We start from the raw sequence: 23,552 nt of genomic DNA on the forward strand, positions 1-23,552 counted from the left end.
CTAAAAAACCTCTGTGATTACACCAAGGAGACTTAGTGTTTGTCATCTTTAGTCTAAGTTTAGATACTGTAACAGGGCTTTTGCTGTTAATTTCTTATTCTGCCAAGGAGTTCACCCTTATATTATTTATGAGGATCTTCTCATTTTATGTTTTGCTAGTTCCCGTTTTTACCACCTTTTTAAAATTTGCTTTGATTTTTCCCTGGTGGTTCCTACTTCCTTTTAGAAATATTGACCAAAGAATAGAGCTTCAGTACCAGGTGGAGCAGAGAAGCAGAGCCCTTTAGCGATAACACTACAGACTCAAAAACAAAATTATAATTGACAATACAATTCACCTAGGTCCACCCACCCCAAGAGTGGGTATCAAGATTGATATAATTAAGCAGAAACCGTAGAAATGAGAAAAAATTGAATTCTATGAATAGTAAAATAAACGTACTAGCTAAAACATTTTACCAGTGTTCTGCATTAAGAAGACAAAGCTCTATACATTGCAGAAGTAAATCTGCAACTCTCTCTTTGTAATCTTCACAAGACAAATATATGAGGAGCTCATTCACACTCTATTCTTCAAACCTCAGTAACAGCCATCATAATCTGCAAACCACCCACCTCAATGATGTATATTTCCCTGCCGTCTTGGCTGAAATTAAGGTCGTGTTCTGAAATAGATTCAAGCAGCGACTGTGCTCTTTCTCTGGCAAACCTCCACCCTCTCGATTTCATTCCATCTTAAGACAAAAGAAGTGACGCACAGAAACAAGAAAAACAGCTATCTCTATGTGCTGGGCTGCTCTTCTCCAAACCTCAGCCCCCCGGGTGGTTAGCTTCTGTAAACGGGCTGTTATGATTATTAAAAAAGAAGCTAGGAGGAGGATGACTGATGTAAAGGATTTAAATACTCTTGCCCAAGGCAGGCAGATAGAACAGGAGGCAGACAGGAGATGCAGAACCCTATCAGAATATAATCTACATTCCAAAAAGCACACAAGAGATGTGTATTATCGGGCCTATTCAAAGACATGCAACATGCAAGATTACATCACTGCTTTGTAGGTCCTTCCTATGTGTAGTTCATTGCTTTTAAACCCATTTAGCAAAATTTGTCTGATGAATATAATCTCTAGAACTCAATCGACAAACATACCCAGGGTCTTCGGGAATAGAAGCAGGCCCTTTCATCTTTTGTTTGCTGTTCTGGTAAGGAAAGTAGCCCACATCACAGTGTAGGAAACAATTGATTTGATTATCCTGATCCGCTTTTTACTTGGAGGAGTTAAAGATTGATTGGGAAGAGTACATGCATTAATGGGCCCTTTTATGCATTCATGCGTTAGCAGAAACTTGCTCATTGCTGGTGAAGGCTACAGCAGTGCATAGCCTATCTTGGAATAAGGGTTGCAGGCCCCGACTGCACCTAGATTGGGGGTACCAGCCCCTTGCAGTGGGCATACACACATTTTAGACTCATAAACTACTTTCGCCTGCAGCTAGCGTGCGGTGTCAGTGGGAACTGGAGAACAGATGTGCAAGATCACAGTTGTCACTGATACAAGGTTATTCTACTTGCCTCTGATTCATCCCATCCTCTGCAGTGTTTGCATCGTGTTGTGGTACTATCATGGGGAGTCCTGAGGTGCAGGAGGAAAATGGCCTGCAATCAAAAGCAGTTATAGCAGGACTACAGGGCTCAACCCACACTGGCAGAAATTTGCCTTGGGCCAATGGCACCATGGGGGGCTTCGCCTACAGTACTCAGGAGCCTGGAGACCTGCTCCACACTGTTGATCCCCCCTCCAGCTGCTTTCTTCTGTTAGATAAATTCCTGGGTAGAAATTTACTTTAGAATTTTGGGATTCTTTATACTTCTGTTTGTATTAATTTCCTTATACATGTTTAGAAAAGAAGACGCAGACTCATGTCCAGATATAGTGCTTGCATAAGTATTTGCCCCCTTCCAATTCTTGAATTTTTTCGGTTTTACAGGTTTTGACCCATTCAACTTAATTTACATAAGTGTTCAGCTTGAGCATTCAAAGTTTGTTTAATTTGATTAAATATTCACTTTTTAAAAGTATCCATCATTTGTCACTCTATGAAATGGGAGGGGGAAGAAGAGGTGAATACTTCTGCAAGGCAGGCAACATTTTGATAACGGAATAGGATCAAGCCCTGCCCACAGACTAAGATACCCCTGTTTCTCTGTGGAGCAGCAAGGATTTCATGAGTTCTGGTTCACATGGTATCATAAGCACAGTATCGATCAATAGGAAATATTGATGGTACAGCAGTAGAAAGTGACCATAATCAAACAAAGGAAGAATAAAGTAAGAGTTCACTTTTTATTTCTAATCCTTGGACCTGTGGCGTACGTATGTTTAACTGGCCTTTATTCTGAAGTGATGTATTTGTGAAATTAGCATCCCTGTTGTAGCTGTTGCATTACGTCTGCCAATTGTACAGCACCAGAAATATTCTATTGACAGTTAAGGTCAAGTTCCTCAGATAAAAATAGAATTTATCAGCTAAATTCCAAAAGGCTAAATGATAAGAGCTCTGTAACAGCGATGGCATTGAACCTGTCTTTTCTGTTTGGCTTGACTGCATTGTCTTTCATTCTGGGCTTGTGTGATTCATCTTCAGATCATTAAATCCTGAGCTGGAGAGGGATCAGGGAACGCGATTCCTCCTGCTAGCAGATTTTACCAGAGCAGAGAGCAAAAGAGAGTGTGAGAGAGCACGAGGCCATGAAGAACAGAGATGGAGTTCAGTACCAAAGGCGGAGCATGAAGCAAGCTCCAAACTGAACAGTTCAACAAGGCTGACTGCTTAATCCACCTTTAGCCGCTTAAACTCAATTATAGGAAGTGCTTGTTTATTTTCCATGTATAACACAAGACATGTTGATACAGCGATCATGCACAAATGTGTCTGAACAACTGAAGCTTCACCTTTTGCCATTCTGTGGAAATGAGGTCACAGTTGTCCTGGGTCAGATTGTGACATTGGGTTTGAAGGACCTGCTCTCTAAGCAAGTACCCTTCTTCACTCATCCACTGAGGGATCCCTTTCCCTAATCCAGTAGCTTTTTTCACTTCATTATTAATGTAGGTTTTTAGTTTTAGGAAGTTTGTTCAATTAAGTGAGGAGCTCTCAACTCTGGTTCTAAAGTGTTCATTCATTCCTGATGGTTTAATTGACCAAACTGTCTTTAAGAGGTCATATTGAGCTTGTTCTATGTCTTTACAATTCACCCTTTAATCATTATTACAGACCATGACTCACCATGGTCTTTTTATTGCTTCCTTTTCCATCAAATATCCTGACCAGAAGACTAAAGTATTTTTCTTTGTCGTGTGGTGACGAATTCCAACACATTTTTTTTAAAATGGGGTCAAAGTAGCGTATTATTAAAAGTGTATTGTGTTGGAAGGAAACCAATCGATTAACAGCCAAATGGACTTCAATAAAACATTGTGCATTCTGCACAGAGTGGTGCAATGGCTTCATTAGGTTGAAAGCTTTGTTCCTCTCTGTTACCTCATTGTAAATTAAGAAGCCTGCCTGTGGCTGTTTTGCTGTTCTTAGTTTCATTTGCCATGTTTATTTTTCCTTTTCCTTTATCTGAGAGAACTTACTGTACATAAATCCCCATTCGGTCAGTGAAGCATCACAGTTTTGCAGATGACGGTAACTTCCACAGTGCAACACGCAGAGTGATGCAGGAGCTGCAACACAGCGTATGGAAATAAGGAATGATGTCACAGCCAATGGCTGTGCAAGCAAGATAATGTAACAACAACAACATTTGTAAAGGTCTTTACACATAGCAGAGATCCCACTTCATCCCCAGCTGAAGAGCAGCACCCACTTCTCCACAAGAGGAGAATGGAATCACGGTTGTAGCTCAAGGATTCAGAGCAAAAGCATGAAAATATGAGAAAAAAAAACACTTCTACAGTCGGGCAGCGTGGTGAGGTGGTGGTGATGAATTGCAGCTTTTGAGGCAGACAGTTTGAAGTGATGTGTTTTGAATTGATGCATCCCTGAAGGAAGTGAGATTTTACAGTAGTGCACCACTTCTGCTTCAAACATGCGAAGAGGTGTAAAAGCAGTGTGTTATAGGTTATTACAATTTGATTTTTATTAATTACCCAGAATAACTCAAAAGCAACCATGCAGACGCCTTGCTAAGAGACACTATGCAGGTTTGAGTAACTGTCCTAGCTCCAACTGCTTCTGTAATTCTGCTAAACATTGATTATAATCAGTTTACAAAAGCGTGGCTCATGCTGAGACCTTTTAGTGTGCAATGTTTAGTGTTCTTTGTAAACACGTCATTTGTCATTTTTTTCTTTTCGCTTTAGAAACCCTATTAGTTTTCACCTTTTATGGTTCGCTGTAGATGTACAGTAGGAGAGTGAAAGGCAAACATTGTCCATAGAGCAATGCTGTGAGAGAGTCAGAGAGAGTCCTGGGGTGCCTGAATACTGGCCACCAGGATCTGTGAAATACTGTAAGCTGTTAACATACAATATAACAATGGTTTTCAATAGCTACTGAATGAAGATATTAACTTCAGCTGAGATACTGAGAAAGCAAAAAATGCTTGGAATCAGTGTGGGTTTTTACTTGATGATGTGTCTTTGTTGAAGGCTTTTATGGGATTTAAAACATCTGACACTTTAAGGTCACTGTGATTTGGACCCATCCAGTAAACACACTGCAATGGCAATAATGATGGCTCTTCACAGCTGAATGGGACTGTACACTGTCCTGTACAGGGGCGACTTTACGTTTTGAAGGTGAATCACTTTGTAAAAATCTCCATTCCTGCATGCCGACCCATCTCAACTAGATGCTCAATAATTTTCTGATCGAGTTTTTAGATGTCAATTTTCATAGAAACAGAAGATCAGAAAGAGATGTGATGAGATGTTTAGGTAGTTTATACTGTAACGTTTGTGGAATTCAGCCAGTCCACCAGGCCCGGCATTTTGCAAACAGCACAATTGGAATCTGTAATGACTCAGGTCTTGACGTGGTCAGGTCCTCTGTGTAAAATCTACTCCAGGATGGCATCTTCTACAGTACAGTGTCCCCTTTCCTAAACTAGGGCTTTTGTTTGGAGCTTTTGATTTAGAGGGAACGGTCCCACCTGTCTGCCTGTCCACACTTCCTCCATCATCCTGAGCTTCCATCCAGTTAGGTCACCTTGCAGAGTGAAAGGATTTTTTGTGTTGCTAAATGCACAAATACCTGGAGAGTGTGTGCCTGTGTTGTTCTTGTGTTCTGCTTTCTTCCAACATTTCAGAAAAGCTTTTTAGCTGAAGGGCAGATGCCTCATGTTTGGGAGTCCTCAGACAAGATGCAAGTTTGTGAACTTCAGCACAAATTGAATTTAAAACTTATTCCTGTCCACCGCTACTCATGCACTTCCATCCCCCATCGTTTGGTTTTAGAGAGCAAATTTCATAGAATACTATTTTGCATATATTGAGCCCTCCCCTGCCAAAGGAACACTTCTTGAATTGTTCACCAAGTTCCATTTGCAAACTGCTGGTACAATTTTGACATGGTTTTGCCATAAGTATTGTGTATTCAGTCAGCTCTTTCATGGTTTCTTCACACTTGCATTATACATGTACAGCACCATTCCTCTCTGGCCTTTACTCTCCACTTGTTACAACGTTGCTGTGCTATACTAGCTGGCATCGTGAAAACAGCCCCCCCCACAGTACCTCTTTTACAATTTCTGGTTTCCAAAACCTTTCTTAAATCAGCCTTCTGGATGAGCGCCTGCATCCGGCCCTGCATTCTACACAAGGATAAGCCTATAAGATATTGTTCTGTTTATTCCTACTGTGTACTACGTGGTGTGAAACAAATATCATATGAACAATCTTGAGCAGAAAGCCAAGCAAATCATCAGACCTAAACCAGTGCCATATAGCATTTGAACCCTTATATGCACTCAATGTTAATATTGATCACATTTCTGTAATATTATTCTCCAGGATATCCTAAGGTAATTTAAGACCATTTTGTATACATGTTTTATTTTGTCAATTGGTATTTTGTATTCTAGAAAGTATTTTTGGATGAACCTCAACAAAAGTGTTGAGAAAGTGTTAAGCTGAGAGTTGAGGTTTGGGTTGAACTAGGGTTAGGAAGACTGTAAGGCTGTTAAGTAAAATAGTAAAACTGTGATATTGCATTTGTTTTAAGTGTAAAACACCACATTTCAGTGGTGAAAGAAATGACTCCCCTCCTGTATGCTTGCCAAGGGGAATCCTTTGGAATGTGAAGTGCTGTATAAAGGCAATTAATGATCATTTCCATTTTCTGGGCCTGTTTGTTTTGTTTTTCTCCTATTGTTTTTTCTGTGGAGGGGTGTGTCTGCTGCTCACAGCCCTGGGATCAGATCAGCAGCTTCACAGGCTCATGTCCACAACAGGTCCGTCATGCAGAGGGCATCTTGTGCAGGCGCTTTTATTTTTAACTTAAGATAACCAAATCCAAGAGCAATGTTGACCTTATCTCTGTCCTGCCCTTGGGCTTTGAAGAAACAGCTGTGGGGTTGTTATGCCTAACTGGTTCCCAGCGCAGGAGTCTGTGTCCATCTGCCTCTTGCCTCCTGGCTGTGAGCATTTATCACTGAACCTCCTAGCACCAGCCTGACAGAGCCAACCAGTTTGATTTTGTTGATCTAACCAGTAATTTTGAACAAAAGAGAATGACAAGACTGCAGCCTTGAGCCAAGATGACTATTCTTCCTTAGACAGAATCAGACTTGCTTGCTCCTGAACTTGTCTTCATCATTAGGACAGGCTAGCGTGCAACCTGCCCATCCAGGACCTGTGATACATCACCCAGTAGAATTCATTATGTCGTGTAAAGCTTGCTGAGTTCCAAGATCAGGAACTCAACAATTACATAATGCTTGGCTATGGAGCCTTCATTCACTCTCCATTCTGGATGATCCCATTTCTTCAGGGATACACCTCCACAACAATACAGGCTCCCTTGACATTACAGCAGCTCATTTGATGTGCTGTTCCTTCTTAGATGCAGGCTTAACTTTATGGGCTACTCTCTTCTAAGTCTCTTGGGTACCATTAACCGTGGCAGTTTACAAAGAGAGTTCTTTTCCTTCACATACAATTCCTTACACTCAGAGCACTCAAAGATTCACTCATTCAGCCCAGGTGAAATCGAATTCTGATTCAGCAGCTCTGTCCATTTACTCGGCAGCCATTTTGGCTCAAGAGTGCCTGGGTTGGAGCCAAGATGGTTTCCTTCCCAAGAGAAATCGTCTTTCACTCCATCACAGCTCTCCATTTGCAGTCCTCAGGTGAGTTGTGCTTATTTGCGAACAAGGGTAAAGGGAACAAGTGAAATGAGCAGGTAGGCAGGTGGGTGAGCTTTGGCCTGTGGCCTGAGGCCAGAGCTCTACACAGTGCATTGCTGGATGTGTCTCCCCTTCCTCTCCTGTTGCCTAGCTGTTAGCTCAGATGTACCATTCTCTCCAGAGCGAGAATCCGATCTGATCAGGGCTGCCTCTGCTTGCCTCAATTTGTTCAGGGAAAGGAGAACAAAAAAGAGCCCTGGGTTAAGTCTGCCTGTGCAAATACAGAAAAGCCACAGTAACTTGCAGGAGAGGCGTCTTGATCAATCCCTCTGTACTGTGTGTTTTAAAAAATGCCTCCAGAACTCCAAAGTTGTGGAATGACCAACATAGATTAGTGGGTTTTTTTTCAGGTACAATGAAAAGTCACAAAAATGCTGACTTCATGTAGACTTCATTATTATGATTATAAGTGTCTTATTTCTCAGGCAAAAAAAAAATGCTGTAAATATTTTAGGTGTTTAGGTTCCTTGTTGTTTAAAACTTGGTAGCAGTGTGCCATAGACGGAGATATATCAACATAAAGATGCTGCCGCAAGATTAGCGTGCCCCAGAAGGGCCTGAGGCCTAACAAGTCTCAATTCTAGTTTTCAAAGGCATGTTACATAACATGCAACAATACCGATAGGAGTTTAAAAGCAAGGAGACTATCGCCAGCATGAAACTGCTGTTTCACAATTAACAATCTAGTGATATATACAGCACAAGGGCAGAAAAATGAGCTTTTAGTAGAAATCACAGAGAAATGTGATCTCAGATGGAGAACGAGAGGGGAGAATGAGGTATTGTAGCAGCAAATGTGAAAGACAGGCTAATTTATAATTAACTCTGGCGGGAGGGGGGGGGTGTTAGACATGCACAAAAATTCTCACCGAAACCATTTTATAATGAAAACACTCCTAAGTGCCTGTGTGGGTGTTAATTTTTTTTTGCTCTGCTTTCATCTCCCTGATTCGTTTGAGGCCGGTGCCAGAGAGCTGCCTGTCGCAGTCGAGGTCTCTTCGTGGAAGTAGCCACCTCTCTCTCTCCCCCCCCTCCCTCTCATCTCCAGCCTCACAGAGCAGGGGGAGTCTGCACACTCGTCAGTTCCCCTGCCGCATCACCACAGACGCACGTGCTTTCTGTTTATTGCCTCTCAGAACAAGCCACCCAGGCGCCTTCTCCCAGGGTAGGCTGTCCCTCACGCACAGAGGCCGAGGACGAGAGAACAGGAGACACGAGCACAAAGAAACCGGCCTGAACCACATCACAACAGGTAGAGACTTTATTTTTCATCTGCATGGCGATCAGCTGTCGGCTTTGAGCTGCACATTCTGTTCAGCACCATGGAGTTCTTTTTCATTTGAATTCTTTAATCTGGATGTGCTGCCGGTACGATCGGGGGAGCTGTATTGCAGTCTTACACCCAGATTTCTGAGCTCATGGTTTACATACTAGTCCATAATGGGCAAGGCTGGCATGGCGTCAGTGTTCCACGATCTGCGATGGCATCAGGACACCATCAGGTGAATTAATTAACCCCTGAAGATCTGCTTTAATTGGGAGATCTAAACACTGGATATGTATCAAAGTAAAGACCTTATCAGAATACCTTCTGTAACGTCATGTTTCTCCTCTGGCTGAACAGGAGAATTCTGAAATTCAACAATACAAATTTTAGTTTTGAATCCAGTGTCTCTTATTTTTACTGGTTTTATAAATATTGAAGTGACGGGCAACTTTGTCAAAATGTTTGTAAAGCAAAGCTCAGTTTATCAATGTGGAATACTGGATATCCACAGTTCCTCGTGAAGTGGTTTCTTTTTCTATGCAAAGAGCTAAACACTTCTAAATTGTTAGGAAGCATTTAGGTTAAAGCTGTTGTTCTGGGGATATAGGTTTGGCAGGAGGAGATTGCTATGTACTGTACAGCACTGAAATAAAAAAAAATCTTGCACAATAAATTGCTTGAGAGATGTGACATATCTGGATTATTGTAAAAAAATCAATTTAAAAACCTTCACAGGCACTGTTTCTCATCTGCCTTAATTCACAAGCAACGTTTTTTATTTGCTAGTATCGGATTATCTGGAGCCCCACATGGGGCTGTGATGGTGTAAGGGAATCTTCAATGAAAACCGTTCTGAGAAAACATTTATTAAAAAAAACATTATACAAAGGAAAGATCTGGATGAACATAAAGATATTTAAATCTTTCTCCATTTCAAGAATCAAATATTGTTTGGAAAACATGAAAGAAAATGTGAAGCTGTCCTATTTAAAATTTCTTATTGCAAACTATGTGATATTTGTAAAGATATTTGAAATAATTTGTATGAAGCTGCTTTTAATCCATCTAACATAATACAGGCTGGATATGTGATGCAAGAATGACATGCTTGATTAAAAAAGATCAAACCAAGATAAAAAAAACAAAGTAATTTACATAGCAAATGTTGGAATGGGTTTGATTTTAGCAGACTAGTCTTTGTGAAATCTACTGGGAAATCAGGAATACATCTAAGGAGAAATAGCTGAATATTTTCCAGATTCTGTTGCATGAAAAGTATAAAAACCCTTTAATTATCTATACAACTTGCTAAACACAACAATCGTGTAAATTAGAAGTAGTATGTCTCAAATAATTACATTTTTTAAATTTTAATTTATATAGAATGCTCAACTACCCCTTCTGTTCCTTTATTCTCTTATTCTTCACTATCCCCACGTCCTTATGCTCCCAAACGTGTAAGTAGTAGAGTAATTCCTTGAGTATGACGGAAGTACAGAAATCCAAAAAAAAGATCAAAACGCTTTGGCAAGTGAAAGTCAAAATAGCTGTACAGGAAAGATTAACAAAATCATCATTATAAATAACTTAATTATACATATGGGAGATAAGTTTACAAAAGCAAAGCTGTTTGCTTAACCGTCAATCAGATAACTGAAAGTAGCAGAGCTGCATTGCCAACAGGAAGGTAGCTCTGATATTAACCAAGGATATACTGTAGGTGCGCAGCCAATTTCAGAAATGCCTTCTGAGCTTTATTGTTAAAGGTGCCCCCTGCTGGGCCAACCTGCTCCTGCAGTGCCGGCGTCCTCAGCTAGGCTGGTGGTATGACTGGACACTGCCGGACAAAACACCACCCGGGATTTCTGGGACTCAGTCAACATTCTGGAATGAGTGACCAATATCAGGGGATGAGCCACTTGTGGGTTCAGAAGAGTTTGATATGGAAAACTCTGGCGATGAAATCCCTCTTGCTTCTGTTCCTGGGCAATCACAGCTCTGCAGGCTTTCAGATAATCAGACGGGACATCAAAGCTTTAAATCAAGCTGTCATTTTGATCAATAAGGCAGAGCAAATCCCCATGACACCCTGTACCTGGAGACCCAGGAGTGAGTATTTCTACTCTTATTGGATTTTTGTGCCTCTAGGAAGACATGCAACCCGACAGCATAGATGCCTAGTCAATCCCACCTTTTGAGGCTTTTGAGCTTCAGGCTGTGATGCCCAGGATGTTTCGATTGATTTTCTTTTCTTGACTTAGTTTTTTTTGTTATCCCACTCTCTCACTGTGACATGTCCAGGCAGATTTAATATCTCTTAAGAAGACGACCATCCAATTACGTCTATGTTGCACAATCTGAAGAAGAAAGCATATGCAATTGAGTTCTTTAACAGAATTCTGAATGTTATATTTTTAATACAGCTGTAAATTATTTAGTGATCTCTCTATAAAAGGTGACTTGGATAACATTGTATTAATAATCTTTTGTGTATATACTGTACAGTAGCACCTTTCATGACATCATGACATGATCTGCAGCACATTAAGCAAAAGCATTAGAAATCTATTGTATTAATACCCATTTTAATACAATTAATAGATTTAAAAGCTAAAGAATATTTTAAATTTAAATGATATAGGTGTACGCGGAGTTAACTGTACAATGATATATTCAAGGTGTCATGTACTGTAGCATTTTTAATTTTCTTCTGAAATCCACAATCAGAGCTATTGCTGTGCTGTTAATATAAACTACACAATGGCTGTGTAAAGTGACATCATATCATATATAATGTATGTAAATTATTCTAGTAATATTGTTTAGAGAGGTACAAGAAAAAAGTTGGAATCAATGTCATGCAGTTATTTACAGCATGCAAAGCAATGTATGATACCACAAGACTTTAAAGAGACAGACCCTTCTGTCCTCCTTCATTCTTTAATATAGAAAATATGTTATGAAAGCTCTATGGGTGGGAGGAACTTTGTTTTAACTACAGATTTGCCTTTTTTTTTTAAACTTTTCAACATCCAACTCTTTTGCTTTGTTCAAATAGATGGGGCCTGATCTGGATTGTTATGGAGTTCCTCTGTAAAGACTAACAGCCACGTATCAGAAACTGCTTCAGACAATGTACGTAATTCTAATGCCTGTGGCTCATTTCATCTTGTATCTGGGTCTCTTTTAAACATCATCAGTCATATCTACTGTGTTATTGACAGTGATGCCATGGACACGCCTTTCTTAGCAAAGATCAGACCTTTTTATTTTTTTGTGGGGGGGTGAGATGGGTGTCTGGGTTGGCACAGAGTCATCAGATATGTCTGAGATGCTGTCACTTTCTGTAGTTGGTTTAAACTACCACTGTGTGTAAAAGCCCATAGTTAATCCATTTATTTCAGAGCATGTTCCAGTCATAGTCTCGTGAAGACATTTCTGTTCCATTGTTGTGTCTGCTCTCCAATCAAATAGCATGTATGCTGGGCGCGTAGGTTGGCTGCCCTCGTTGATCAACGCCATCTCAGGTCTTGGCATGGGTTATGAATCAGGAGAGGGGTTGTCAGTGTGTTTGCCTGCTAGGGGAAAGAGGCTTTGAGCAGTACACAGAATGTGCAGTTTGGCTCGACTTGTTGGGTCTCACAGCTATGTTCTTTTCACACCATTTCCGATAAGACCCAGCACTCGCTGATTTCACACAACACTTTTAAAACATGCCGCAGACACGGTCCTTCTGTAGCCTTCCTATCTGGCTTGAAAACAGCAGAGCTTGTGCACAGTCCTCTTCATGGTGATACCACAGGATCTGGATATTCTGCTGCACATTTGAAGTACTTTCTGAGAAGGTGGGGTGGCGTGAGTCTATGACTTATCTAGACTTGGGGTGACTTTCAATCAGAAGGCCTGGCTGCAGCCCAGAATCCACTTCCATAAAGGCCGAGAGAGAAGGAAAACCTGACTACGACTACAAAATGGGCGCCACCTGTCTCAATCTTCGCTGGTTCATGCCCGTGCAGCAGCTCCTTGCCTTTTTCCGGCTTTTGAGGAAGTTCCATCATGCTCTGTGCAATGGTCAGGCTGTGTTTCCCTCAGCCAGTCAAGTTGGTGCCAAATCTGTGCCAGGCTGTTTTTCCAGGCCATCCAACATTACAGGGTTTCTCTGAGTCTGTGGAACCTCTATTGCTAAGGAAGAGGACCAAAAGCGCAATTGCACTAAAATATGTCTGCAATGGCTTGCTGAAAAGTTCCATTCACAAATCAGGTGTTTATTACAAATATTTAACTATAAATTCCAAGTACCAGGTTACATTTTGTTTATACCAGTTTATACCATAAGCTGACATCAATAGCCTACGTCATGAGCAATAAGCAGCATATTTACATAGGTCACAAACCATTTAAACTGTGTCTAGAAGTAAAGTGAATAATATCATACTGTACATTTATGCTGTGAAGGACAATCGAGACTTTTGGTGGTGTAGTCTTATTATTGGAAAATGTAATGTTCATAGTACATACAGTTGGCAAAGAACATTTCTGACGATTTTTGTCGTATTGTCTGTTGAATCAGTGATGGACAGATGTCCATCCAGTGTTTAGCTGGTCTTATTTGGGCTCCCTGACTTGAATGGCAAGCTGAGCTCCAAGTGCAGGGGCTCAGAGGAAATCGGAGGAGTTTGGGGGAGGAGAGGTTTGCTTTAGTTTCTGGGCCGGACTTGCTGCAGAGCAGAAGTGCAGCTCAAGGGGAAAAGGGAATTCCCTGCCTAGTCAGTGCTCTGGCGGCTATGAAATAAATAAATAAAATAGCTCTTCAGTTCAAGGAATTGACACAGAGCGTTGGCTCAGCATCGGAGCACTAAACAGGCAGGAAATTGACCTTAAATAAAGAACACAACCGGATGATTGGGGTGAGCCTGATTGGGAAATTAATGGAGGCTGATCACACCCTGAACGGGTTTGCAAAGAGTTAGCTGTGCGAATGCGCTGCTCCCAGCCAGGCTATGTCACTCACAAAGTATGAGATGGAAACGTCTCTATAGAACTCATCCTGACAAGACATACTGTATGAATGTTTTATCCTGTAAGGTATATAGATTAGATGAATGATATGAGCTGCTATTAGCATCTTGAGGTCCTAAAATGTTTGAACCCTTAGCACTTCATTGGTTTGTTTCCACCGTGAAATTATCAACTGTGCCATTTCTGTACTTCTCTGGTTGAGATAGATGTATACGGTACTTTTACTGACTGTTCATCCAGTTGGGTGCTTTGGGTGCTCTGCATTCGGTATTGATCAGAAATGCCCGTGATCATGCAGTTTAATGTCATAAACCCTGCAGGTTCCCAGATTCTTGCCACACAACACAAAATTACCTTGAGCAATCCACTGTCTGTGACATATTGATATTGGTCACAGACACCAGCACTGATTTGAAATTTATGGAAATTTTTCTTAATGCTGAGTAATATGTAAAGTGGAGTCCGATATGATTTTAGCAACACCCAATTAATTCACAGCTTGGCTAAATGAGCTAATTTCACAGTCTGGTTGGCAGATGAAACCTTGAAGACTAAAAACACTTAGAAACATTTCTCGAACATTGTGAATGTTGAAAAGATGGCAACATATAACAGCCTTATTCTTTGTTTCATCAAATGCACGAATGGCTGAGCCTGAATGTCACTGTAAAGAAATTTCAAAACAGCAGTCAAAAAAGTAAAAGTATTCTCTCGCACTCAATTTTAAAGCACACCAATTAATTTTTTATTTGGATATAATAAAATGTGTATTTCTTTAAAGATCAATTAGAAATAACACAAAAAATAAAAAATAGTGGCTTTTTATGTGGGCAAGACACAAATAACAAGAGTCAGGGACACAGTTAAGGAATTGCAACATCTGCAGCTTTTGAGAAGACAGCTGAGGACTACTATTTTCACAGTGTGAAAAATGGAGGCTGGCCTGTCAGTAGAAGGTTGGAAGGGAAGATGTGTGCAAACCTTATCTCACCAGCTCTGGTTAAGGGCTTGTCGTGGTGACTAAGAGTTGTCAATTCCAAACTGGGGCGGTGTGTGCGGCAAAAAAAGATCCTTGTGAACCAGTTAAATCTGAACTGTCAACGGGAGATAGGACTTCTGTTAGGACTGCGCCTCAAACCTATGAAGAGTTAACTCCTCTCCATTCACCTGCATGCACTGTGAGCATGTTTGTTTTGCAAGAATAAAGAAGACCATTGAGAAGCTCATGCTGTCTTACCTTCTGCCCATTTGGCAGGGGGTTTGAATAGAGATGGGTGGGTGGGCAGTACTTTAGCTGGTGTTAATGTCACAAGCGACAAATGAAAATAAGTAAATGTCAGCTTTGGCCTAACAGTATGAGTCCTTTGAGATGCTATTGATTTCCTTCTAGTTAAAGCCATTGTTAGGGACATCAGCATCAATCAGATCAATTTCTGTGCCTTTGGCCATCCACTGCCATTGGCACACAGGACCAAATCAGCTTCATTATTTATGTGTGTCATCACTGTCTCTAGGACTTCTCGAAAGCCAGCAAATAGGACTTAGAGCTTCTGGGGATGGACAAGTTATATTTGTGTTTTTCTCTGTTTTTCTATGTGGTAATAGATCAGTCTACCTGTTTTTGTCAGCCCTGGATTGTGAAACAAATTAAATTCTGTTTTTATTCCCAACCTTGTACAAGTGTGTCTCTGTTTTTGATTGATACAGAGAGAAATGGGATGTAGATGTTTGTAACAGCAGTTTCTAGAGAGAATGTACAGTAAATGTTTCACCTCCTGTTTATATGCTACATTCTTTGTAACATGCCCAAATGTCTAATCAGGCTTTGCATTAGTTTGCATTTCAAGCTTGTGAGCATTCGTTTAGGCACTATAGACCTAAAGGCTATTCTGCCACAGATGATTGGCAAAGGTAAGAAGTATTAGAACAAAATAAATAGGAAAACAGATTTGATTTCTGTAAGTTTAGTGATCCATAATAAGAAATTCATCATACCTCTTAGTGCTCTAAAGAGCAACCCGACTAGTTTCTGTTCTGAAAAAAAAGTTCTACTCAGGCAGATAAGGAGAATTTAATCTTTTTAGCCTGAGGCACAGAAGATTAGATAAGATAATGTCCAGCTATCAAAACCTTGAAAGGAATAGACCAAGTCAGTCCTAGGAACATCTTCATGATCAAAAATAACATAAAGGTTTGCTTCTAATTCCCAACTATAAAAAAACTTAAGTTTTCAAAAGCACAGATGCTTTTGTTTGGAATGTTGATTCCTAATGTGATTGTCATATTGAGAATAAGGCTGTGATTCCCCAATTAAACTCCATAATCCTCCACACCACAATGGGAATCTCCATGTTTGCTATTAAATTGATGGATTCCCAGTTTTTATCCATGAACTCTCTTCTACAGCACACAAGGTCTAATTCAACTTGAAAATGACATTGCATACTGTAGCTTGTGTGAAGCTTGTGTGAAGGAGTCAAGTTGTCTCTCTGAATCATAGGTTTTGGACTTGACCCAGATCAGTGTCATTCTGACCCTCTGTCTTTAAAGGTTTTTACCACATTGTAAGTATGCTGGGTGGCATGGTGGTGCAGTGATTGGGATTGCTGCCTTGCAGCACTGGGGTGCTGGGTTCCATTCTGGAACTGGGGTGCTATCTGTGTGGAGTTTGTATGTTCTCCCACTTTTTGCATGCATTTCCTCTCACTGTCCAAAAGATACTGGTTGGTGTATTGGCTTCTGGGAAATTGGCCTGGGTGTGAGTGTGTGCGTGTTTGTGCCTTATCTGCCCTGCAATGGACTGGTGTCCCATCCAGTGTGTGCAGTACTTTTCCTTGCTCCATTAGGAGTACAAGTCCTGCGTTGGACAAATACAGTTTTATGTTTCCTTAATGTGTTGTTATAGCTGTTTGAGCAAAGCATACTGTCTGTCTTGCCATAGCTAACTATTTTTAGGGCAAATTTCTTACAGTAAAAGTCAGATTCAGAAGCTTACAAATGAGAATCTCATCTAGACCACACAGTACGTCTTTGTTGGACAGATTTTAGTGACCCTGATCTCCAGCTCCAATCTTAGTAAGTACTGGATCAGTTACTGATACAGTCTCCTTCTTCTTGGTTGTCTGTTATTCTGCATGAGTTCCAGGACCTGACTATTTCTCTTTTGCAGCTCACAGCTAGTGTGACTCAAGTGCTTCGTGCTCTTCAGTTCCAGATACAGTCTGGAGTCTCTGCAGTATCGGGAAGCAGTTGTCCCTGTGGTTCACACAATATCTTTCTGCATTAGCCACAAAATCACCCCCTGCCCCTGCCCCAGCCATTTCTCTCTCACCCCCCCAAAACACCGCTGCTGTGGAAGTGTATCCAGTCCTGTTGCTGGCATCGATTTCGTATTAAAGCACTAATCTAGCAGTGGCCCTCGAGGTAAATTCCTCTGAGTATGTACAGCCTCATCGATTTTGTGTCACAGTTGATAGCATTTTCATTCATTGTTTTTCAAAAAGCGATTTCCATGTAGCTCGATTTTTCTGGGGTGAGGGGGGGGTTAAATTTTCATTTCCCTTTGGTGATAGATGATAGATATATTTGTGTCCCACTACAGACTGAACCTTGAGGACTGTGTACAGATCATGCCTTTGCCTTTTGACTGGATAGCTTCTCTTGTCTTTTCTTTATCCAGTCTGGCCAGGCCTGGTCCAACCCAAGGGCCTAACAAGCTCAATGCTCTTTCCAAAAGAAAACTATATCACAAAAATATCCATCTGGCAGATTGTGGGGATTAAATAATCTGTTACTTCCTTACATTTTCTTTCCAGTACCCAAGCAGCCAGTTTTCCCACATGCTGTCCCAGTTCTTGGGATCCACACATTAGCTCCCCAAAAAGTTCCGAACACACCTTTTACAGGTGCTGCTTCAACAAGTGGATAAAATCTTTCTAAGACGGCAGTAAGAGCCAACACTAAGAGGCAGCCTAAAACACCAGGGGATTTTCCCTAGTTCCTGAAGCCTCCCCCTGTTATTATCCGAATTAGTTGCCCCCCAGACAGGCCCTCGGGGCTCATGGGGCTGAACGGCCATCTTCTACCGTGTCTGCTTCCACTCTGCTGGGTGCTGGGAAGTGTGTTGTGCACAGTATCTCCCGACCTCTATCTATCAAGGGCACTCATTTTGGGATGGCGGGTCTCAGCTCTCAGGATCTTCACTCCAAGAACATCCTTCAAACAGCTGAATCTCAGAGGTGTTTTGCCACAGTCATGATTTTATTCCCTTTACTGTACCTGCAGATGTGACTGCACGTGGATTAAAAAAGAAAAGCCTTTCCCCGGTTGATCACCCCCACAGACTCTTCCTGCTGTAGATCCTACAGTTCCAATGAGAGCACAATGTCTGGTGTCCTTAACTATGTATCTGCGCCATGCTGCATGACTTATTAAATGATGTAATTAACATTTTTATGTTTTGCCTTTTGCCCGGGAAATGCTTTTTCCCTACAGTTGAAGGACAGATCGAGACAGGTTGAAGGAAGGAAAACGAAGAGCAGGTTCACAGCAGGAGGGAGGAGAGAATGAGCCAGACTTTTTTCCAAAATGGCAGGCCGTACTGGATAGAGCGCAGTGGGCTGTTTTGCGCTAGAGTGGTTGTCATAGCAACACATTTGTAGAATGCGGCTTTAAGAGCAGAGGTGCAAGGAGAGAGGGCCACATGATACCAAATTCTTTGAAAGCTGTCTCATGGAGCTAGGAATAGGCAGATTTGGGTTTCTACTTGTTTTCAGCTGTCTTTTAAAAAAACACAATTTCAAATCCTGTGAGGAGGGATTTTTCCTGTTTATGTAACTGATCAAACAACAGGGTTAAAATAGCTGATTAAAATGTTTCATCACTGAAACAGAACTGATATGTCTGTGATGATGCTTGAGGATTTTCTTTGTTCAAACCAATGCATGTGGAGGCGCCCAGAAGGTTATTTGAAGGGGCTGCTGTTTAAGCTCTATTGTCCTCACATTAGTGTGAAGTGTCTTCAGCCCGAGCCACTGCAAAGTTTTCGATGTGTCTTCAGCTTACTGCAACAGGGGTTCTTAAAATGGTAGCACAAAGTTACAGGGGGCTTGAATCTGTTGGGGAGTCTGTGCCCGTGTCGTTGGAGTGCTACCAGTGAGAGCTGCATCAGTCCTCCAACGAGTGCTAACTGCGCTGTGGGCACTGTGGGGCTCGCAGGGTGAAAACTAGTGGATGACTTTACCGTGCACATGTTCCTTAACATTTTTAAAAATATTGAAAGAATGCTAAATTCAACTACTTTTCCCCTTTAGTGGCACTAAAAGCCAAGCGGAACATCAGACGTTGTCCAAAAAAGGTGCAGTTCATATCTCAAGAAAGCAATTTATATAAGTTCAAAAATACACTAAAACCACATTTGAATTTGTTTAGCAAATATAGATGTTTAAGGAGTGCTTGAAGTAAATGGAAAAGATATCTAGATTATCGAAGCCAGTTTGTTCAGAGAAAGAAACGACAAAAAGAGAGAATAAGGTTGATATTATTAACCTTTTTATCGACCTCTTAAAAGTTAGACTGGGGAAATCTTTCATCCTCACTGCCATTTCACTAAACAATATGCAGTAGCTGTCTTCTGTCTTATCTCCTGTAACACTATTTTACTGTCTTTCTCTGTTGGTAATGTTTGATCGTCTTTGTTGTATTGCTGTATTGGACTGTACCATGAAAAATAAAACCAGATTCCTCCAGAAGATAATAAAACTTGAATTGAATTAAAACTGAAAAAAAATAAACATTAAAAACCCAGCTGATCAAGAATATAGCCTCTATTCAGATTTGCAACCCTGTCCCATATCTCTTTCCCAGCAGGATCTCCTTTGGTTGAGGTTTCGAAAAGGGTAGTGGTGTTTGTGGCTGAACAACACAGTTTACCCGTTTTCAACAGCTTTCCGAAACAAAGAGAAGTGGGATAGTCTTAAGGGCAGAAATAGTGCCACCACATTAACTGCTAAAGTGTTACCATGACCTGGCAAGTTAATTTGTTGCCAACAAGTCTCACATGACTGTGAGAGAAACTTTCTGTGCACCGATGGTGGTCTTAAAGCTCAGTATGAAGTTTGAATGTCAGCAGTTCTCTGCTGGAAAATGTCATTTTTTTTAGCTTTTCTGGCTTAAGCTGTGCAAATGTCTTTATAAAAAAAGACTGCAACAGATTTCCCTGATAAGCTCACCTTGCTGCATAGCCAGATGAAATGCAAATAAATACTCTGGTTGGTAGACTGTGGAGGAACAGCAATTATACAGCCCAAATTCTTTTGCCAAGGCCCTTGATGACAATTAAACTGCCCAAGGCATGCTTGTATATTTGATCTTTTTGTGGTCAATTTACGCCAATCTGCAATTTTAGTGTCCTTATTTACAGTATATTGTCATTGTTACAATAAGCTTCCCAATGTCATTTTCTTTTTCAATTCCGATCCCTGTAAACAGCATTGCTCATAGTTACTATTGTAACTGGTGCTGGATGTTTAATAAGCTGTATTTTGCAGTTCTAATTTGGTCTGTTAGGAAATGCCATGCACAGACATGGCACTGCCTTCCTGTATGTGTAGGTGTGCGACAGTAAAACACCTTTACAGATGACAGGTAGGAAGTGGTATTTTTGCTTCTGCTAAATCTGCCAGATTCTGATGTGGTTCTTTTTTATCTGGCCCGATCAGTGCCCGTTTATCACATGGTGCAATGCTTGGTAGGCATCCAGGGTGATGCCTGACAGCTGTGGGGCTGTTGCCATTGAACACATCCATCTGACAGACCGAAGGCTCAAGCAACCACTCTCACAGTGGGCACATCAAAGCGACCTACTGGCCCACCCCTGGAAAGGGGAGGAATATCATAGGCGCCAATCATGCATGGCATTCTAATGACAACTCTGAAGAGTCTTAACCTCACTGCCGCCACTAATATCCATTCATTCATCCATTTTCTAACCTCATTATACAATTCAGAATCACAGGGGAGTTGGAGCCTAATCCGGCAAAGCAACAGACACAAGGCAGAATACACCCTGCACTGGATGCCAGTCCATTACTGGGCACACACAGACACACACACACAATTGAACTCGGGGACACAGGACTGTGAGGCTGCGATGATAACCATGGGCCCCCTGTGCCACCTGCTACTTACTGTATATCCTTCAAATATTTTTGAGGGGTACTCATTCATACATGCCTACCCTACCAATTCAGGCAATAGGTTATCCAGTTTTGGATGGCTACTGTCTGGTTTTGGATACTGCCAACAGATGTTACAAATTAATCCCTTATTGTCATCTAATTATCGGTGGGAGTGTTCATTTCTACAAAAAATCTTCGATTCCACCAACCTTCAGCTGCTTGAGGGAATTATACAGTAGCTTGGCATCTGAATGTACCTAAAGGGGCCCAAGAGCACCAGAAAACATCAGAAAGGACCTAATTATCCGAAGTTGTCAATTAAATGCCACAGGCCCTGGTTTCCCAGCTTTAGGACAACAAATTCAAATTATTCACCAGTCTAGGGAATCCCATCCGTTTGTGGATTAATCTTTTTTAATCATAAAGAAATGTTTAATTTATACAATTTGGCTGATATTGAGCTCTAGTAAATGAGATGTGCATGGAAAGAGCTCAGTACGCCGATGTAGTTTTTTTAATGTATTCTGTCTGTAGCAGTACATTTATTTTGAAGTTTGAGTCCAAGGCATGTTCCATAGAGAAATCAAGTAATCTGTATTTTTGTGAAATAAATGAACTTCAGAAAATGGCATATTTAAGAAAAATAAAAACACCTTAGGTTCTTCCCTTTGTAATACTGTATCAATTACCTGAGGGCGACTAACCTTAAGAACAAGATCATTTTTTTTCTGTCATTGTGACACACTGTACTGTATACAGTATATCTGAGAAACCTTTCAACCCTGGCAGTCTCTCTCTTTTCAGCAGACTCCTTCACATTAGGAACTGCATGCCAAAGCCCAAATGACCTGAGCAAAACATAGACATTTCACAAAATCTCCTCATTGCTGCCTCATTTGATTTTTTTTTGCTGTTCTTTGTACTCGTAATCCACCCGGTTTTATAAAGGGGACCTTCAGTGGAAAAAGCCTGCTTCATGTATTTGACATGGAGATTATTTGACTGTGCAGTACTCTTCCACTGCACAAGGCCATATCCAAAAACCGGTGCACTTGTTAGTGCTTTGGAATAGTGCTTGCAGTTAAAAGGCACTATGTACTGTAAATTGAAATTGAGCTACTGCATTGCTAATTGCTCTCGATGTGTGACCCTAAAGCTAGGTTTCCATCTTGAAATCTGGAAACCCTCCAAACAGTTCAGTTGCCCTTTCAATAGGTATGAGATATGAAGAATCTGGTGGCCTAATCTGTGGCTGTGCAGTCTAAAGCTTCAACAGAAGGGATGACTCAGTAAATCTCATGAACCGCGTGGTTCATGAATCAATTATTTTCCAGTTCTCTACTTAGACCATTAAAAGTTTTCTCGTGCTTGAGAAATCTGCTCACCTGTGACTCCCTGGATAAGGACAGGCTATCCCGTCTATGCAGGTCACAGGGGCAGACAGGCCATACTGTGTAGTGGCAGTGTGCAGTGACCCTGGTCCTCTGTCTGTTTCCAGGTTGCTCTCCAGGATGGCTGGTCTGAAGGAGCTGCAGTTCACCGAGGATAAACCTTTGCTGCCAGGCCAGGACACGGAGATGGTGAGGAGCTGGGGCTGGGAGGGGCTGGTCAAGCAGGCGTGGGGAAGCACAACATGCTTTTGTACATGTCAAGGGTTTGCTTGCATTTGGAAGCGCTTCAGGAGTCTCTACAATTAAAAAATAATTAGAAACATTCAGTTAGAGATCAGTTCCTTCAGTTTTATGGAACTTCACACTTAATCATGTACAGGAGTTCCAAAGCAAAGTTTGTCCCAAAGCAAAGCATATTTTATATGAATCAGTTACTTACAGTACATGAACACGCCACATAGATGCTTTCATTAGTAGTCATTCACGTCTCAGTTTCATCACGTGTAATCACTAAGTTGCTCCCCAGAGTCCATCAGCTTTAGAAGTGCATGGCACATAGTTTCTAGTTTCTTTGCACATTCCTGCTGTCCAGCTTTGGCACTGTAATCTGGAATTTGCACGTCACAGGTCGCCATGCTACTGCAGCTCCAAAAGTACCAAAGAGGTCAAAGAAGGAGACCCAGCTTCTACTGCTACTGCTTCCGTGACGGTCTCCTTTCAGTGTGCACGAAGGGAGCTCCCGAGCTACTGAATTCTGAAAAACACAGAGGGCGACAATCAGCCTATTGATTGCCTAGGATAACCTGAACTGTCTGCATCCAGGTCCATAAACAAAACCTTAACTGTTGCAGTATCTGATCTTCTACCCAACAAGCTGCGTCTCCAATAGCTTTAAACCCTGGTGCTCTGAGAGGCTCAGGTGTTGTTTACATCTCTGTTAATATTTTCTGCCTATGGTGACGTTGCACACGGTAACAACATGCTCTGCATGTGTTTGGAACACAGTTCGGGCAACAGGGACCAGCTGCGTTCACATCACCGCTCTGCTGTGTCTGCTTAACACTTTAAATAACAGGTGCTGAACACAACGGCGCCAGACAGTTATGGGTATCCAAGTGAGATGTCTTCTGTGATTAGGAACCACACGCTTGAAAGCTGCACAGAAATGCCTATTAGCCTCTGCACATGGCAGAGTTCATCCTCCCATTGCGTGGTGTCAGAACAGGTCTTTGCAGTTTTCTGGGAAGGCCTGGGCGAGGTCTTGTTTGGCCCATCCTAGCAGG

The 23,552-nt window shown here is 41.4% G+C and overlaps 1 protein-coding gene across 8 annotated transcripts in view; it reads left to right on the top strand.

The window, feature by feature from the left end:
- The first annotated feature begins 8,393 nt into the window (after positions 1 to 8,393).
- Positions 8,394 to 23,552, top strand: part of ndrg4 (NDRG family member 4) — a 67,936-nt gene continuing 52,777 nt past the window's right edge. For 2 of the 8 annotated variants that reach the window (XM_088938748.1, XM_088938750.1), the window contains exons 1-3: positions 8,402 to 8,666; positions 11,740 to 11,816; positions 22,377 to 22,458. In XM_088938748.1, the coding sequence (XP_088794874.1) occupies positions 11,815 to 11,816; positions 22,377 to 22,458 (84 nt within the window). In that variant the 5' untranslated portion in view covers positions 8,402 to 8,666; positions 11,740 to 11,814. Of the gene's footprint in view, positions 8,667 to 11,739; positions 11,817 to 22,376; positions 22,459 to 23,552 lie in introns of all 8 variants that reach the window. The other 6 variants (XM_088938752.1, XM_088938754.1, XM_088938749.1 and 3 more) reach the window with 4 other exon arrangements.

The sequence above is a fragment of the Atractosteus spatula genome, chromosome 21 (assembly GCF_055471065.1).
Source record: "Atractosteus spatula isolate fAtrSpa1 chromosome 21, fAtrSpa1.hap1, whole genome shotgun sequence".
In the NCBI taxonomy this organism is placed as follows: Eukaryota; Metazoa; Chordata; class Actinopteri; order Semionotiformes; family Lepisosteidae; genus Atractosteus; species Atractosteus spatula.